This window comes from Symphalangus syndactylus, chromosome 3 (genome assembly GCF_028878055.3).
Source record: "Symphalangus syndactylus isolate Jambi chromosome 3, NHGRI_mSymSyn1-v2.1_pri, whole genome shotgun sequence".
Classification (NCBI taxonomy): Eukaryota; Metazoa; Chordata; class Mammalia; order Primates; family Hylobatidae; genus Symphalangus; species Symphalangus syndactylus.
Window position 1 is genome coordinate 124,985,449 of NC_072425.2, and position 19,364 is coordinate 125,004,812.

Sequence of the window (19,364 nt, forward strand, 5' to 3'; positions counted from 1 at the left end):
GTGGGGATGGCTTGTCTCTGCTCCATGATGTCTGGGGTCTCAGCTGGAGTGGTCGAAGGTTGGGGACTGGAATCACCTGAGGCCTTTTTACCCATATTTGTATCTGGACTGAGCCTGGAATTTGATTGCTTCAAAATATTTTCACGGCTGGGTGTGATGGCTCACACCTGTAATCCCACCACTTTGAGAGGCTGAGGCTGGCCGACTGCTTGAGCCCAGGAGTTAGCAACCAGCCTGGGCAACATAGGGAGACTTAATCTCCACGAAAAAAAAAAAATACAAAAATTTGCCAGGCGAGGTCGCCTGCGCCTGTAATCCCAGCACTTTGGGAGGCCGGGGAGGGAGGCTCACTTGAGTCCAGGAGTTCAAGACCAGTTTGGCGAACATGGTGAAACCCCGTCTCCACAAAAAATACAAAAATTATCTGGTTGTGTAGGCTTGCGCCTGTAGTCTCAGCTACTGGGGTGGCTGGGGAGGGAGGATCGCTTGAGCCCTGGAGGTCGAGATTACAGTGAGCTGTGGTCACGTCACTGCACTCCAGCCTGGGTGACAGAGTGAGACCCTGTCTCAAAAAAAAAAAAAAAAATCCTAAAATGTTTTCATGAGTTTGTGCTGGGTAGGCCTAAGGGAAACATGCTCAGTGAATCGAAAAAGCTCGGATTACACATAAACCACCGGCCTCAGCAGGTTAGACGTGGTGGACACAGGAACCAGCAGCGTGTCAGGTGCTCGTTGACCCAGGTGCCAGCGTCTCCATCCACGTGCTTCACTCGTCAACCTTTCCTAGCCCAGGCTGCGGTGTCCCAGCGCCAGGCTCCGCCCCGCCCTTGGCTGCCGGCCAATCGCCGCCGACTGTGGGGGCGACTATTGGAGGAGGCGGGATGGGCGGTGCCCGGTATGGGTGGTGCCCGCGCCGCGCCGCTAGGGGTGCGGGGTTGGGGAGGAGGTCGCTAGTCTACTCCTGTGGAGCTGATACTCTGTCCTCTGCGACCATGGCTGTGCTGGCGGCACTTCTGCGCGGCGGCGCCCGCAGCCGCAGCCCCCTGCTCCGGAGGATGGTGCAGGTGAGCAGGGTTCGTCCCCACAGCACTCAGAACCGGGATGCGAGGAGTCCTCGCCTCGGAAGCTTCCAGCCCGCGGCCGTTGCGGCTCCCGCGGCCCGGGCGCGCGGCTTAGGCCCCAGGACAGTCACGTGACGGAGTCTGGTCCAAAAACCGCCTAAGTGCTCTGATAACACCCAGGGACTCGCGTATTTTTACAGCGAGTTTCTACTTCCAAGGTCTGGGCGTAATCACCTTAATGAGCGTTACTGGTGTGTCAAACAAGGGCACGTGTCTGGGTAGGCAGGCCCGCCGAGATTGGCGCTGGCCGGGCCTGAGCGGTGGGATCGGGGAGAGCCTATTTGCAGGCCTGTGCAGCTGCTCCCGAGATTTTCTTTAAAACATATTTGTGTGCGTTATTGTCAGGAGAGGTTCCTTTTCTTTTTTTAATACAATAGATAATCATTGGGCATTCAAGGGGAGAGGGCACCATGTGATCATAACAGATGGTTTTTGGAGCAGCCTGAAATTTATCAGGGAAAACAAATGACTACTCAGATAATACAATAAATTATACTTGACATATGAGCAAAGCTCACATACTGAGGGCGTTCCAAGGGGTGTCTCTCTTCTGACCGTTGTGTTTAGGGAACACAGCAGGGGCAGAGCCTCAAAGAATTTATTCTCCACATGCGTAAGCAAGGGAGTACGCACCACAGATTGTCAGGCAAAGCCTCAGGAATAGGTAGAGACCTTCAGGGTGTGGTTGGTGAAGCTTGAGTTTTCTAGGTCAATGGGGGCAATAAGCTTGGAGATCCAGTTATGTTGTGAGAGTATGGATTTGACCCTAGTTAAGTAGGGATTGTTGATATGTTTGTTTTTGTTGCAATGGTAGGTCACTCTAGTTCTTATGTCTGGGCGTAGAATAACATTACTTGCACAAGGGTGCTGGCGGTAGGAGCTGTGCAAGAGATTGTGAAAGAACCAGTCTAGGACTTGACAGTTATGGAGTGAGGGTGCGAAGCCAAGGGAAAAGAAAGAACCTAAAATTGATCCTGGGTGACTGAGATAATAGAAAAGTCAAAAGGCGTAGATTTCCAGGGAAGATGAGTTTTTAGCCTATTTGTTAGTCTCATGGGATGAGTGGAGAAATCACAAGAATGTAATTAGGTTATCTTGGGTTTCAGTCAGTATTGACTAGGTGACATAGATGAACTAGGTACTCTAGAGATGTTAAAAAAAAAAAAAAAGAGAGTTCAGAACCTTCTTAATTTATGGTTTAATTAAGATCTTACAATCAGGCTGGGTGAAGTGGCTTATGCCAGTAATCCCAGCACTTGGGGAGGCCGGGGTGGGTAGATCATTTGAGGTGGGAAGTTCAAGACCAGCCTGGCCAACGTGGTGAAGCCCCACCTCTATTAAAAATACAAAAAAAAAAAAAAAAAAATTAGCTGGGTGTGGTGGCAGGCGCCTGTAATCCCAGCTACTTCGGAAGCTGACGCAGAAGAATCGCTTGAACCCGGGAGGGGAAGGTTGCAGTGAGCTGAGATCATGCCACTGCACTCCAGCCTGGGCAACAGAGTGAGACTCCGTCTTAAAAAAAAAAAAAAAAAAAAAGATCTTAACAATGAAACACAAATACTCCTCATGAAAAAAATAACCCTGTACATGCTCTAATGTATGATATGTGACATTCATATTACTGAACTCTAGGAAGCAGTTGTATTGGATACTTGAATTAAATGGTCATTTGCTGAACCATAAACAGGATTTCCAGTTTTCTGTGCTATTTTGTAGAATGGAATTTGACCTCTCATTACATTGGCTCTTTTCCCTTTGCTTACCAGGTCTCTTTTATGGTCAACAAATCTTTATGGACTTTATTGGAGCGCATTGGCTTTCTAGCTCTAATCACTTTTCTCTCTCTGGTCGAAGGAGTGGTCTTTACTCATTACCTCCCATGTATTCTGCATCCATTTCTCCTTAACTCTCTGCAGTTAAATTTCTTTGCCACTCAAGCTGAAAAATACCAGTGATTTCCTTTTTCTTTGTTTTTTAATTATTTTTTAAAATCTATTTCAATTTTAGTTTTTGTAGACACGGGGTCTGGTTCTGTTGGCCAGGCTGGTCTTGAACTCCTGGCCTCCCAAAGCGCTGGGATTACAGGTGTGAGCCATTGTGCTCAGCCCAAGTTTTTTCTTCTTGACCTTTATCCTATATTTGACACTATTGACCACTCCCTCCTTGAAACTGTTTTGTGTTTTGATCCAGTTTTATTCAGCTTCTTTTAATGCTCAGACTTAAACAAAAATTCCTATATTGTGCCAGTCTTGGGCCTATTTGCTCCCAGATTCATTTATCTTCCCTCCCCTATTCTGTCTGCATTACTGTAGGCTGACCAATATCAGCTGGCTTCTGGCTGGGTGTAGCCGCTGGAAGGCACCGGTGGAAGATTGGAAGATAGGAGGAAGGGAGAAGCCAGAATAATTTGTCTGTCTGTCTGTCTCTGGCAGTGTCTGTCTCTCTTGTGGTTCCCGCTTCTGCTGGGTTCATGACCCCTTGGCTTTGGTAACCTTGCTTCTTCCCTTTGACCTAACAGCCTGTATGCTACTTCCTTCCTGTTGCTAATTTCTTTCTTTTTTATTTTTTTGAGGCCAAGTTTTGCTCTTGTTGCCCAGGCTGGAGTGCAGTGGCGCGATCTTGGCTCACTGCAACCTTGGCCTCCTGGGTTCAAGCAGTTCTCCTGCCTCAGCCTCCTGAGTAGCTGGGATTACAGGCGTGTGCCACCATACCCGCTACTTTTTTATTTTTAGTAGAGACGGGCTTTCACCATGTCGGTCAGGATGGTCTCGAACTCCTGACCAGCTCACCAGGTGATCCACCTCTGATGATCTGCCCACGGCAGCCTCCTAAAGTGCTGGGATTACAGGTGTGAGCCACCACACCCGGCCCCCTTCCCTTTTTCTAATCTTACCCTAGTATACTCAGTTCTCTACACTGCAGCCAGAGTGGTCCTTTTATAACATAAAAGCTTTCAGTGGCTTGTCATTGCCCACAGGCCAGAATCTAGACGCTTATCATGATCTGCTGGGCCCTACTTAGTTCTGTGGCCTCAGCTGCTGCTGTGCTCACTCTGCTTTTGCCACAGGACCCTTCTTTCTATACTTAGCATGTGTGCCAAGTTTGTTCCTAATTCGTGGCCTTAGTCCTACGTGTTCCTGATGCCTCAACTGTTCTTTTCCTGGATCTTTCCAAGGATGACTCTTTAACATTCATTTCTCAGCTCCGTTAACATTACTAGAAGGCCTTTTTTGACTATCTCATGTGAAGTAGGCCCTCAGTTACTCTCTAGTTCATGATCAATTTTGCTGGTTTCATAACATTTACTGTAGCTGAAATTTTTTTCTCTGAGTTATTGGTAACTTTCAGACTGTCTTCAAATATTTGTTTTGTGTCTGCTGCCATCACTGGGATAGAAAATAAAATCAGTCTCTTCTTGGAATTCACAGTCTAGTGGGGAGACAAGCCACCTGAGGGTTACAAAATTATATATTCTGGAACAATTAGAATGTGCATGGGCGTTGTGGAAGCTGAGATAGGAGTGCTGACCTCTGCCTGGCATGGCTGAGCCCTCCCTGAAAGATAATTGTGTTATGTAGATAAAACTTAATGGGTTGTGTTCATTCAGCATGTATTTATTATACATTACATGGTTCAGTGTCCTGACCATACTATAATTTTGTCATTCGTTTCTGATATTTAAGGAGCACTAGGCACTGTGCTAAGTCATAGGGCTGTAACAGTGAGCAAGAGACACTGTCCTGCCATCAGGAAGCCTGCATTATGGTGGAGGGGTGGATAATAAAACAAAGATGTGAACCACATACTTACAGTGTGAGAGGTGCTTTGAAGGAAATAAAGATATTCATATAAAAGAGAGGAAAAAGTAGAGGGTAACTTTAAATAGAGTAGTTAGGGTGGACCGCTCTGGGAATGTGTCATTAGAAAAGACATGAAGAAGGCCGGGCGCGGTGGCTCAAGCCTGTAATCCAGCACTTTGGGAGGCCGAGGCGGGCGGATCACGAGGTCAGGAGATCGAGACCATCCTGGCTAACACGGTGAAACCCCGTCTCTACTAAAAATACAAAAAATTAGCCGGGCGTGTTGGCGGGCGCCTGTAGTCCCAGCTACTCGGGAGGCTGAGGCAGGAGAATGGTGTGAACCCGGGTGGCGGAGCTTGCAGTGAGCAGAGGTCGCGCCACTGCACCCCAGCCTGGGAGACAGAGAAAGACTCCGTCTCAAAAAAAAAAAAAAAAAAAGAAAAGACATGAAGAATAGGCTGGGTGTAGTGGCTCACGCCTGTAATCCCAGCACTTTGAGAGGCTGAGGTGGGCAGATCACCAGGTCAGGAGATCGAGACTATCCTGGCTAACACGGTGAAACCCTGTCTGTATAAAAATGCAGAAAATTAGCCGAGCGTGGTGGCGGGCACTTGTAGTCCCAGCTACCTGGGAGGCTGAGGCAGGAGAATGGCATGAACCTGGGAGGTGGAGCTTGCAGTGAGCCGAGATCACGCCACTGCACTCCAGCCTGGGTGACAAAATGAGACTCCATCTAAAAAAAAAAAAAAAAAAGAAAAGACATGAAGGATAAAAATGAGCCAGCCGTGGAGAGCTGGGAAGACTTTTTGTTTTGTTTTGTTTTTGATTTTTTTGGAGACAGGATCACACTCTGTTGCACAGGCTAGAGGGCAGCGGCGTGATCTCGGCTCACTGAAACTTCTGCCTCCTGGATTCAAGCGATTCTCTCACCTCAACCTCCCAAGTAGCTGGGACTACAGCTGCCCACCCCCACACCTGGCTAATTTTTGTATTTTTAGTAGACACGGGGTTTCACCACGTTGGCCAGGCTGGTCTCAAGCTTCTAATCTCAAGTGATCCACCTGCCTCGGCCTCCCAAAGGGCTGGGATTATAGGCGTGAGCCACCAGGCCTGGCCTGAGGAGACTATTACTGGCAGAGGCACACTGCAGAGACCCTGAGGTATCGGGATAGGGTTTAGAACAAAGAGATGCCAGTGGCTGGCACAGAGCAAGAATGATGTAAATTTGGAGAGAAAACCTAGAGCCAGATCATGCAGGGCCTTGTAGGATGAGGTAAAGAATTTGTATGTAATTCCAAGAGCAATGAAAAGCCATTAAATTATTTTAATCAGTAGAGTGATATGATCTGATTTACATTTTCAAAGCTGGAGGGACTGTAGAGAGGTGTCAGGGGAGGCAGGGAACTAGGTAGAAGGCCATTAATAGGAAGAAGAGATGGTGGCTTGGACTAGGTGGCAGCAGTGGACATGAGGCAGAGTGGACGAATTTTGTTATGTTTTGGATGCTGTTGACAGTATCTGGATTTTAGGGATTGCAATAAAGGGAAGGATGAAGGGTGATTTTGGCTTGAGCACCTGAGAATACTGGCAACAAACAGGTTTTCTTTTCTTTTTTTTTTTTTTTATTGTGATGGAGTCTTGCTCTGTCACCCAGGCTGGACTGCAATGGCACAATCTCAGCTCACTGCAACCTCTGCCTCCCGAGTTTAAGCAGTTCTCTTGCCTCAGCCTCTGGAGTAGCTGGGATTACAGGCGCGTGCCACCACGCCCTGCTAATTTTTTTTTTTTTTTTTTGTATTTTTGGTAGAGACAGGGTTTCAGCGTGTTGGCCAGGCTGGTCTCGAACTCCTGACCTCGTGATCTGCCCCCTTCGGCCTCCCAAACTGCTGGGATTACAGGGGTGAGCCACTGCGCCTGGCCACAAACAGGTTTTCTAGGGTTGGAAATTGAGAGCTATGATTTGGACATTCACCTTCAGCTGTCAGGTTGGCACTTGGGTGTGAGTCTGGTGGTCAATTGAAAGGTCAGGGTTGGAGATAGAAATTTGGAAAATCATCAGCACATAGACACTTTTTTTTTTTTTTTTTTTTTTTTTTGAGACAGAGTCTCACTCTGTCACCCAGGCTGGAGTGCAGTGGCGTGATCTTGGCTTACTGCAAGCTCCACTTCCCAGGTTCACACCATTCTCCTGCCTCAGCCTCCCAAATAGCTAGGACTACAGGCACCCGCCACCATGCCTAGTTTTGTTTTTGTATTTTTAGTAGATATGGGGTTTCACCGTGTTAGCCAGGATGGTCTTGATCTCCTGACCTTGTGATCCGCCTGCCTTGGCCTCCCGAAATGCTGGGATTACAGGTGTGAGCCACTGTGCTCGGCCTCATAAATGCTTTTTAAAGCCATGGGACTGGATATGACTAAGGATATAGTGAAGTTAAATTAAAAGAGGCCTGGAACAAAGCCCTGGGACATTCAGCACTTGGAGATTGGAAGGGAAAGATGAGATAGTAAAGGAGACTGAGGTAAATATGACTAATGAGGTAGGAAGGAGTCCACGTTTGTAATGGAAGCCAAGACAAGGAAGGGTTTCTGCAGTGGATTATACATATTACCTCATTTTATTCTCATAACAGCCTGTGGAGGGTATTTGAGAAAACCAAGGTAAGTGTGTCTAAGTAACTTGCTCAAAAATACTCAGCTTGCAGGACACAGTGGCTCACGCCTATAATCCCAGCATGTTGGAAGGCCAACGCAGGAGGATCGCTTGAGCCCAGGAGTTTGAGACCAGCCTGGGTAAGATAGTGAGACTCTGTCTCTACAAAACAAACAAACAAAGAATACTGAGCTGGTAAGTCTAGGCTCTTAACTGCTCAGCATATTTCTCAAAGAAAGGTGAGCCCAGTCTTGCTGATGTGTTAAAAGGTTAAGTGAGAGAATTATAGCGAGTTGGATTTTGCTACACAGACATTGTTGATGTTGCTCAGAACCAACAGTGGTAAACTGGCAGAAATAAAATCCAGATCTGAGTGGGTTGAACTGTAAAGAACAGGTGAGGACAAGCAAATGGACACTGTAGGCAACCTGGAGAACCTTTCTTGCCAAAGAGAACTAAAGTGAGGTGAGGCCATGCGTGGTGGCTCATGCCTGTAATCCCAGCACTTTGGGGGGCCGAGGCAGGCAGATCACCTGAGGTCAGGAGTTCAAGACCAGCCTGGTTAACATGGTGAAACCCTGTCTCTACTAAAAATACAAAAATTAGCCGGGCGTGGTGGCGCATGCCTGTAGTCCCAGGTACATGGGAGGCTGAGGCAGGAGAATTGTTTGAACCCGGGAGGCGGAGGTTGCAGTGAGCTGAGATCGCACCACTGCACTCCAGCCTTTTTTCAAAAAGAAAGAAATGAGGTGAAAGCTCAGTGGGAATGTGGGTCAAGAGACATTTATTTGTTTTTGCTTTTAGGTGGGGGGAATCAGAGCCTGTTTGTATGCTTATGGAATTATCCAGAAGTAAAAGGGGTGAATGATGTAGAGGAGAGGGAAAGGATAACTGTGCCATCTTTGAAAAGGCAACTGGAAATGGGATCCAGAGCAAAGTGGAGAGAACCAGGGAAGATTCCATTAAACTGGACCAGAAGCTTGAAAGAAGAGAAGTGGCTTAGTAAACAAGGAACAAACTAGCTAAGTAGAAAGGGGACTTTTAAAATTTAATTTTTATTTCAGTAGGCTTTTGGGAACAGGTGGTGTTGGATTATGTGAGTAAGTTCTTTAGTGGTGATATCTGAGATTTTGGTGCACCTATTACCCAAGCAGTATACACTGTAAACCAATGTGTAGTCTTTTATTCCTCAATCCCACCTCCACCCTTTCCCCTGAGTCCCCAAAGTCCACTGTATCATTCTTATACCTTTGTGTCCTCATAGCGCAGCTCCCACTTATGAGTGAGAACATATGCTGTTTGGTTTTTCCATTCCTGAGTTACTTAGAATAATAGTCTCCAATTCCATCCAGGTTGCAGTGAATGCCATTATTTCATTCCTTGTTATGGCTGAGTAGTATTCCATGGTATATATACCACATTTGCTTTATCCACTTGTTGGTTGATGGGCATTTGGGCTGGTTCCGTATTTTTGCAATTGCAAATTGTGCTGCTATGAACATGTGTGTGCAAGTGTCTTTTTTGTATAATGACTTTTTTTTTTTTTTTTTTTTCTGAGACGGAGTCTTGCTCTGTTGCCCAGGCTGGAATGCAGTGGCGTGATCTCGGCTCACTGCAACCTCTGCCTCCTGGGTTCAAGTGATTCTCCTGCTTCAGCTTCCCAAGTAGCTGGGATTACAGATGTTGCATCACCACGTCCAGCTAATTTTTGTATTTTTAGTAGAGTTGGGGTTTCGCCATGTTGGCCAGGCTGGTCTTGAACTCCTGACCTCATTATCCGCCCGTCTCGGCCTCTTAAAGTGCTGGGATTAAAGGCATGAGCCACTGCGCACGGCCTTCGTATAATGACTTCTTTTCCTCTGGGTAGATATCCAGTAGTGGAATTGCTGGATCAAATGGTAGTTCTAGTTTTAGTTCTTTAAGGAATCTCCAGAAAGGGGACTTTTTGAAGAGATACATGGGCAAGCACTAGGACATCCAAGGATAGGAAATAAAGTGCAGCTGGCCGGGTGCAGGGACATGTGCCTGTAGTCGCAGATACTTGGGAGGCTGAGGCAGGAGGATTGCTTGAGTCCAGGAGTTCTGGTTTATTTTTTATTTTTATATATGAAAATTTTTAAACAAAATAAAGTGCAACTGACCTTACCAGAACCCAAATTAGAAAATCACTAACCAAAGCCATCTTTTGCCTCTTGTGGTGTGCCGTGGTCTATTTCTCCTGTCTCTGAGTATGTATGTTCCATTCTTTTGCTTCTCAGCGTATTCATGGCTTTTCTCTTTGTTCTAACTGCTGCTTTTCTGTGGCATTGGCTGGTCAGCTCCAGCCCCTTTTGACTTTTCAGTCCAGTCCCCACTGTCATCCAACTGACCCAGTCTCAGGGTGCTAGCTTGGGTGAGTCCATTCCATTCTTGATCCATCAGCTCTGGCCAGAGGCAGGGGAGTCACCTTGTAAGTACTTAGGGTTGCCCTTTGAGAAAGACATGTGTCTGGAGAGGCAGTGACAGGCATGTTTACTACAAGTAGGAACTTTTTTCTTGTAAGTTTTTAAATTATTATTTTTTAAATTTATTATCATTTTTTGAGACGGAGTCTCGCTCTGTTGCCCAGGCTGGAGTACAGTGGCGTGATCTCGGCTCACTGCAAGCTCTGCCTCCCAGCTTCAAGTGATTCTCCTGCCTCAGCCTCTCCGAGTAGCTGGGCTTACATGTATGGACCACCACACCCAGCTAACTTATATATTTCTAGTAGAGATGGGGTTTCACCATGTTGGTCAGGCTGGTCTTGAACTCCTGTCCTCGTGATTCACCCGCCTCGGCCTCCCAAAGTGCTGGGATTACAGGCATGAGCCACTGTGCCCAGCTACTGATAGTCTAATTTCAGATCAGTTAGGCCTCTGAATTATGTCCTGCGTTGTCAGAATTAATTAATTTATTTATTTATTATGGAGTTTCACTCTTGTCTCCCAGGCTGGAGTGCAGTGGCGTGATCTTGGCTCACTGCAAACTCCGCCTCCTGGGTTCAAGCAATTTTCCTGCCTCAGCCTCCCGAGTGGCTGGGATTACAGGCGCCCGCTACCATGCCTGGCTAATTTTTCTATTTTTAGTAGAGACGGGGTTTTTTCGCCAAGTTGGCCAGGCTGATCTCTAACTCCTGACCTCAAGTGATACGCCCACCTCAGCCTTCCAAAGTGTTGGGATTACAGGCGTGAGCCACTTCCCCAGCCTACTGTTGACGTTTGTTCCTAAGAAGTGTGTAAAGAACTGAGAAGTAGTAGGGGTAAGATGTTTACTCTTTTTTTTCTTAATTTTTTTTTTGCACACAAAACAATAAACATTTTCTAAAAATACATACAAACAAAAAGATTTATATCAAACATATTAGGAAGGTTGCACATGGGAAGACGGGGAATAGAAATGGGGGGTGGGAATTAAAATAAATGAGAGAGGGAGTTTGTATGGATCAATGATAATAACTCAATCCTCTATTTGACAAAGAAGAAGGAGAAGGAAGAGGAAGAAAAAGAAAGTGGGATAAAGGATCAGAAAGGGAGGAAAATAGAAAAAATTAGAGTATGACTCCAGGGTAGACCTGTTTTGTTGCCGCTGGGTTGGTTGGTTGGTTGGTTGGTTGGTTTGTCTGTTGTATTTTTCATATGTTTCGCCATGTTGGCCAGGCTGGTCTTGAACTCCTAGCCTCAAGTGATCAACCCGCCTCGGCCTCCCAGAGTGCTGGGACCACAGGCGTGAGCCACCACGTCCAACCCCCACATTGCGTCTGGCCTCCGTGGTAGACCTCCCAGACGGGGCAGCCGGGCGGAGGCACTCCCCACATCCCAGACGGGGCGGCCGTGCAGAGGCGCTCCTCACTTCTTCCCAGGCGGGGCGGCCGGGCAGAGGCGCTCCTCACTTCTTCCCAAACGGGGCGGCCGTGCAGAGGCGCTCCTCACTTCTTCCCAGACGGGACGGCCGGGCAGAGGCGCTCCTCACTTCTTCCCAGACGGGGCGGCCGGGCAGAGGCGCTCCTCACTTCCCAGATGGGGGCGGCCGGGCAGAGGCGCTCCTCACTTCCCAGACAGTGCGGCTGGGCAGACGTGCTCCTAACTTCTTCCCAGACGAGGCGGCTGGGCAGAGGCGCTCCTCACTTCCCAGACGGGGTGGCCGGGCAGAGGCGCTCCTCACTTCCCAGATGGGGCGGCCGGGCAGAGGCGCTCATCACTTCCCAGACGGTGCGGCCGGGCAGACGCGCTCCTCACTTCTTCCCAGATGGGGCGGCTGGGCAGAGGCGCTCCTCACTTCCCAGACGGGGCGGCCCGGCAGAGGTGTTCCTCACTTCCCAGACGGTGCGGCCGGGCAGAGGTGTTCCTCACTTCCCAGACGGGGCGGCCGGGCAGAGGCGCTCCTCATTTCCCAGACGGGGTGGCTGGGCAGATGCGCTCCTCACTTCTTCCCAGATGGGGCGGCCGGGCAGAGGCGCTCCTCACTTCCCAGACAGGGCGGCTGGGCAGAGGTGCTCCCCGGGCAGAGGCGCTCCCCGGGCAGAGGCGCTCCTCACTTCCCAGACAGGGGCGGCTGGGCAGAGGCGCTCATCACTTTCCAGACGGGGCGGCTGGGCAGAGGTGCTCCTCACTTCTTCCCAGACAGTGCCGCCGGGCAGATGCACTCCTCACTTCTCAGACGGGGCGGCCGGGCAGAGGCGCTCTTCACTTCCCAGACGGGGCGGCCGGGCAGAGGCGCTCCTCACTTCCCAGACGGGCGGCCGGGCAGAGGCGCCCCCCGGGCAGAGGCGCTCCTCACTTCCCAGACGGGCGGCCGGGCAGAGGCGCCCCCCGGGCAGAGGCGCTCCTCACTTCCCAGACGGGCGGCCGGGCAGAGGCGCCCCCCGGGCAGAGGCGCTCCTCACTTCCCAGACGATGTGCGGCCGGGCAGAGGCGCTCCTCACTTCCCAGAGGGGGCGGCCGGGCAGAGGCGCTCCTCACTTCCCAGATGGGGCCGCTGGGCAGAGGTGCTCCTCACATCCCAGACGGGGCGGCTGGGCAGAGGCGCTCATCACTTCTTCCCAGACGGGGTGGCCGGGCAGAGGCGCTCCTCACTTCTTCCTAGACGGGGTGGCCGGGCAGAGGCGCTCCTTACTTCCCAGACGGGGCAGCCGGGCAGAGGCGCTCTTCACTTCCTAGATGGGGTGGTGGCCGGGCAGAGGTGCTCCTTACTTCCCAGACGGGGCAGCCGGGCAGAGGCGCTCTTCACTTCCTAGATGGGGTGGTGGCCGGGCAGAGGCGCTCCTCATATCCCAGACGATGGGCAGCCGGGCAGAGGCGCTCCTCACATCCCAGATGATGGGCGGCCAGGCGGAGACGCTCCTCACTTCCTGGATGGGGTGGCAGCTTGGGGCAGAGAGGCTCCTCACCTCCCAGATGGGGCGGCCGGGCAGAGGCGCTCCTCACATCCCAGGCGATGGGCGGCCAGGCAGAGACGCTCCCCACCTCCCAGACGGGGCAGCGGCCGGGCAGAGGCTGCAATCCCAGCACCCTGGGAGGCCAAGGCAGGCGGCTGGGAGGCGGAGGCTGCAGCGAGCCAAGACCACGCCACCGCACTCCAGCCCGGGCAACACTGAGCACCGAGTGAGCGAGACTCCGTCTGCAGTCGCAGCATCTGGGGAGGCCAAGGCGGGCAGACCACTCGAGGTCAGGAGCTGGAGACCAGCCTGGCCGACATGGCGAAACCGCGCCTCCAGCCAAAGGAGAAAAAGCAGGCAGGGGTGGTGGTGCGTGCCGGCAATCCCAGGCAGCCCGCAGGCGGGGGGCAGGAGAATCACGGGAGCCGAGGCAGGGAGTCTGCAGTGAGCCGACTATACTCCAGCCTGGGCCACAGAGGGAAGAAAAGAGGGAGGGAGGGAGGGAAGGAGTTTACTGTTTGCTTTTTTAAGAAATAATTTATCTGCTATTATAGGTCATATTTATATGAGATGTGTTTGCCTCATATAAATCAAAGACAATTGTTGGAAGTGGATAGGGAGAAACAGCAAGTTTTACTTGAAAACAATCTTAAGTGAGAATATCTTGTTGGATTCTAAGACTAAATAATTTAGATCCTAGCTTTAACTCAAAACTACATTTTAGAAAGCTATTATTTAAGAAAGACTTGGAATTTTTTTTTTGAGACGGAGTCTCGCTGTGTCACCCAGGCTGGAGTGCAGTGGCGCAATCTCGGCTCACTGCAAGCTCCGCCTCCTGGGTTCACGGCATTCTCCTGCCCCAGCCTCTGGAGTAGCTGGGATTACAGGCATGTGCCATAATGCTGGGCTAACTTTTGTATTTTTAGTAGAGACTGGGTCTCATCATGTTGTCCAGGCTGGTCTTGAACTCCTGACCTCAGGTGATCCGCCCGCCTTGGCCTCCCAAAGTGCTAGGATTACAGGCATGAGCCACCACCACCGGCCAAGACTTAGAAATTTTAAGATAGTAAACTTAGGAGTTAAAACATACATTTCCAATGAATAATCAGAAACGTTTATTATAAAGCAATCATTTTTTTCTAATTGTTAAAAGTGATATATTCTGACCACAGAAAACTTGGAAATAAAAGCATAAGGATGCAGGAAGAAACCACTATAACCTTATCACTGAGAAATATAAAATGATATAGTTTAATATTTTTTACATTATAACATTATAAATATTTATATTACAGGAAATAAGATATGTGGAACGGAGTTATGTATCAAAACCCACTTTGAAGGCAAGTAATTTAAATTGTGCTTTAAAATTTCCAGAATTTAAAGGAAATGTCAATAAAAATGCATATACTTATGATTTGGTTATATGTGAAAGTCAAAGCAGGATTGTGCAACAGTTAGGAATAGCTAACTATTTAAATATTCAGTTAAAGTAGATGACTGTAATAGAAAAACATTTCAGTTAGTCTCTGCCAATGTTTGCTGCTTCCTTATAGTCTGCTGCAAAACAACATTCCCTCTAGAACTGGGCAGTGTTCTTCCTTTGCTCACAGGGACTCCCATTGTATTGTGTGTGGTACAAGCAGAGACCGTATAGAAGATCCTAGAAGAGAGGGAGTGGACCAGCTGGGAATTAGACAAGGAGGGCCATTACAGCATCTCCTAGGGCCTTCTGAGGAGTCCTCTCTTTGTTTTGTAAGGGTCACTAAAGTGACTTCGTTAAGACCTTCTATCAAAATCTAGGCAACCATTCTGTTATTTATCTCTAAACTTAATAGGAGATTGTGGAAGATAAGTTTAAGGAGAGAACTGTCACAGTGCTGTTTTATAGTATTCAAGAGAGCTTTTATCTTCTTTTGCTTAATGTTCATATTATTGTCTTACTGTTTAAGAAATTATGGCTCTGCGCTGGGTGCGGTCACTCATGCCTGTAATCCCAGCACTTTGGGAGGCTGAGGCAGGTGGATCACGATGTCAGGAGATCGAGACCATCCTGGCTAACACGGTGAAACCCCATCTCCACTAAAAATACAAAAAATTAGCCGGGCGTGGTGGCAGGCACCTGTAGTCCCAGCTACACAGGAGGCTGAGGCAGGAGAATGGCGTGAACCCGGGAGGCGGAGCTTGCAGTGAGTTGAGTTCACGCGCCACTGCATTCCAGCCTGGGCAACAGAGCGAAACTCCATCTCAAAAAAAAAAAAAAAAAAGAAATTATGGCTCTGGCTGGGCACAGTGGTTCATGCCTGTGATCCCAGCACTTTGGGAGGCCAAGGTGCATGGATCACCTGAGGTTAGGAGTTCAAGACCAGCCTGGCCAACATGGCAAAACCCCATCTGTGTTAAAAATAACGAAAATTAGCCGGGTGTGGTTGCACATGCCTGTAATCCCAGCTACTCAGGAGGCTGAGGCAGGAGAATCACTTGAACCTGGGAGGCAGAGGTTGCAGTCAGCCAAGATCACTCCACTGCACTCCAGCCTGGGTGACACAGTGAGACTCCATCTCAAATTATATATAAAAAAAGAAATTCTGGCCCTGGCTCTGTCCTAGTTAAGTGGTATAGCCCCACCTAGGATACAGGTCTTGATTCCTAGCCAGAGTTCCTTTCAGTAAGGGACCCTCTTAGAGTTGTTTATTATGCAGTTAACAAGAGTAAAGTGGCTGAGTGTGGTGGCTCATACCCTTAAACCTAGCACTTTGGTAGGCTGAGGCAGAAGGATTGCTTGAGCTGAGGAGTTTGAGGCTGCAATAAGCTATGATTGTGCCACTGCATTCCAGCCTGGGCAGCTGAGCAAGACGCTGTCTCAAAAACAAAAATACAAAAACAAACAAAAAAACAAGGTACAGTGACCATTTCTTGAATTTTGACTGAGGAATAGAAAGGAAACTTAAGCTTCTGTCCTCAAACCTCCTGTAGAGAACTGGGAAGGATCTACATCTGTTTTAGATGTGGTTTCTATAAGGTCTTAAATCATAAAGCACTAGCATTGAACTGATTATCTTTACAGCTATTCAACTATTGAGATTAATTTTTGATGACTCATTCATAGAAGTGTTTTTTTGATATTTATGTTTATTTAATGAAATACGATTTGGGTAAAATACCTATAATTTTTACCATCTTGTGTCTTGCCAGGAAGTGGTCATAGTAAGTGCTACAAGAACACCCATTGGATCTTTTTTAGGCAGCCTTTCATTGCTGCCAGCCACTAAGCTTGGTTCCATTGCAATTCAGGGAGCCATTGAAAAGGCAGGTCAGTAGTTGCTTTGCTTTTTGTGTTAAGGGAGCAAAAAGATTCCATGGAAAAGATATTTATTCTGCATTAACTATGTATGTAACACTTAGACATAACTTAATGCCTACATTTCTGCTTTCCCTTGTAAAGAAGTCTTTGTACTATACAGTTTAGATTGAAACTCAAAACTGACAAAAAAAAAAAGAAACCATTCCTATTGTGTAATGTCACGTACCTTATTAGGTAATCACTGATTATTAAATTGAATTAAATGCCTTTTTGACTTTTTTTTTTTTTTAAATAAAGGGATTCCAAAAGAAGAAGTGAAAGAAGCATACATGGGTAATGTTCTACAAGGAGGTGAAGGACAAGCCCCTACAAGGCAGGCAGTATTGGGCGCAGGTACTTGGAAGACATTTTTGCTTTTATACTTAAAATGTGTAAAAGGGGCCAGGTGTGGTGGCTCACACCTGTAATCCCAGCACTTTGGGAGGCCGAGGCGGGTGCATCACGAGGTCAAGAGATGGAGACCATCCTGGCCAACATGGTGAAACCCTGTCTCTACTAAAAATACAAAAATTAGCCAGGTGTGGTGGTGCACTAATCCCAGCTACTTGGGAGGCTGAGGCAGGAGAATCGCTTGAACCCAGGAGGCGGAGGTTGCAGTGAGCCAAGATTGCACCATTGCACTCCAACCTGGGTTCCAGAGTGAGATTCTGTGTAAAAAAAAAAAAAAAAGCTGGGCATGGTGGCTCATGCCTGTAATCCCAGCACTTTGGGAGGCCGAGGTGGGTGGATCATGAGGTCAGGAGATTGAGACCATCCTGGCTAACACAGTGAAACCCTGTCTCTACTAAAAATACAAAAAATTAGCCAGGCGTGGCGGCGGGCACCTGTAGTACCAGCTACTCGGGAGGCTGAGGCAGGAGAATGGCGTGAACCTGGGAGGTGGAGCTTGCAGTGAGCCGAGATTGCGCCACTGCACTCCAGCTTGGGGGACAGAGTGAGACTCCGTCTCAAAAAAAAAAAAAAAGTATAAAATGGCAAAACGAAGGTTATTTAAGCTTAAGTGAAATATTAAATGCATGATATAATTTGTAGTTATGTTGGCAGAAGAAAAGTTGCAGTTTATAATAATATGCTCTATTAAGTTCTGCAGTTGTGTTTATCTGTTTTTCAAAAGTGACTTATATTGGTTTTAGGCTTACCTATTTCTACTCCATGCACCACTATAAACAAAGTTTGTGCTTCAGGAATGAAAGCCATCATGATGGCCTCTCAAAGTCTGATGTGTGGACATCAGGTAAGAAACACTGCCCTTTCCATTTATTAATCAGAATAATACCTAGGGCTAAAAGACAAAAATCTAGGCATATTCGTATTTTAGAAATGAGATTCTTTCTCATAAGTTAGTATGTTTTCTCACATGTTCAAGAGTGTCTGGATTTGCTAAGTCCATTTGAAGTATGGTCAAAATGATAGCGTAGGCTGGGTATCATGCCTGTAAGCACTTTGGAAGGTTGAGGCAGGAGGATCCCAGGATTTTGAGACCAGCATAGGCAACATAGCAAGCGAGACTCTGCTCTTTGAAAGAAAAAAAAAAGTGTAAGTATCTTGTGTTAAAAAGTTGTTTTTAGGCCCGGGCACAGTGGCTCACTCCTATAATCCCAGCACTTCGGGAGGCTGAGGCTGGGGGCAGATCACTTGAGGCCCGGAGTTCAAGATCAGCCTGGCCAACATGGTGAAACCCCATCTCTACTAAAAATACAAAAATTAGCTGGGCGTGGTGGCAGGTGCCTGTAATCCCAGCTACTCGGGAAGCTGAGGCACAAGAGTCACTTGCACCTGGGAGGCAGAGGTTGCAGTGAGCTGAGATTATACCACTGCACTCCAGCCTAGGAGACAGAGCAAGACTCAAAAAAAAAAAAAAAAAAAAAATTGTTTTTAGTCAAGGCATTTGGGTCTTTCTCTGGGGCTGGGTGACTAAAAATTCATAAATACTGTATTTGCCAGAATAAGACAGGTTTTCATTATAAAGGAGAACAAGGTGCTTAACCCTGGGAATCAAATCATTGCTTGAGCCCAGGCTTGATGACTAATTTGTAGTTTCTACGATGCCTGGACTCAGTTAAGTTGTACAGGCTTTCTAATTAGCCTTGCTGATCTATATCTTGTCTTTACTTGAGATCAAGCAAGAGACAGGCTCCTTAGCAAAAATACGCTGTCAGGTCAGGAGGTGAGACCTGGACACACAGAAGAACCAAGATTCTCTCAGATCTGAGCCCTTCATTTTTCAGATGAAGATGTTTTTCAGTGTGTCTGAGACAGCCACAGAGTTACAGGGCTAAGCATCTACCATGTGACAGTCATTGGAAATAGAGTGGTGAACAAAACATTTAAAAAAATCTGTACATGTACAGGTCTCTGTTGGAAAAATGCCTAAAAGAAATGCTGAGTCAGGATTTGAACATTTTGGTATTTGAAAATGCTTTCCATAAAAGTTGTACCAGTTATACTTTCCAAAAACTGTGACTTGTCTGGATCTGCACCACCACTGGGTGGTACCAAACCCTTGGCAAACCGGTGGGTGACAAATGGTCACGAGATTTAGTTTCAAAACTGTTTGTCATGGAAAGTTTTGTCTTAATTGATGTATCGTGGTTCTCTAGCAAATGCCATTTGTATTATATTGAAATACTTTCATTTAATATTATTCATTTGTGCATATATACAGTGACTTACAGGCATACTTGGAAGTGCTTTGTTTTGAATGTTTATGACCTTGGAAAACAGTCAGTTTTACTTTATAATGAAGAATTGATACCTTATTTACTGTCACTTATTATTGCCATCACCCCCAGTAAAAAGTACAAGTGAATAAAACTTAGATGAGAACTGGTTAAGAATTTCTCTATTTCGGAATAGGCAAAATATTTAGGTTTCTTTGGTATAGAGCTTGCTTGTCTGTATGCCTGATTAAAGACTGTGAGAAAATATTATTGGCTTTATGTTTACATTAATGTTTTATATTAAACTGTTCTTAACTAGCCCTTATAATGCAAGTGATTTTTTTTGTTGATTTGTAATAACAAGTTGATTAATATTT

At 47.3% G+C, this 19,364-nt stretch overlaps 1 protein-coding gene across 10 annotated transcripts in view; it reads left to right on the forward strand.

The window, feature by feature from the left end:
- The first annotated feature begins 770 nt into the window (after window positions 1-770).
- The window catches only part of ACAT1 (acetyl-CoA acetyltransferase 1), a 32,800-nt gene continuing 14,206 nt past the window's right edge, over window positions 771-19,364 (forward strand). For 3 of the 10 annotated variants that reach the window (XM_063636481.1, XM_055272997.2, XM_063636482.1), the window contains exons 1-5: window positions 906-1,064; window positions 14,259-14,310; window positions 16,163-16,276; window positions 16,565-16,660; window positions 17,461-17,561. In XM_063636481.1, coding sequence (XP_063492551.1) covers window positions 993-1,064; window positions 14,259-14,310; window positions 16,163-16,276; window positions 16,565-16,660; window positions 17,461-17,561 — 435 coding nt within the window. In that variant the 5' untranslated portion in view covers window positions 906-992. Of the gene's footprint in view, window positions 1,065-7,743; window positions 7,767-14,258; window positions 14,311-16,158; window positions 16,277-16,564; window positions 16,661-17,460; window positions 17,562-19,364 lie in introns of those variants that run through there. The other 7 variants (XR_010120094.1, XM_055272995.2, XM_055272996.2 and 4 more) reach the window with 6 other exon arrangements.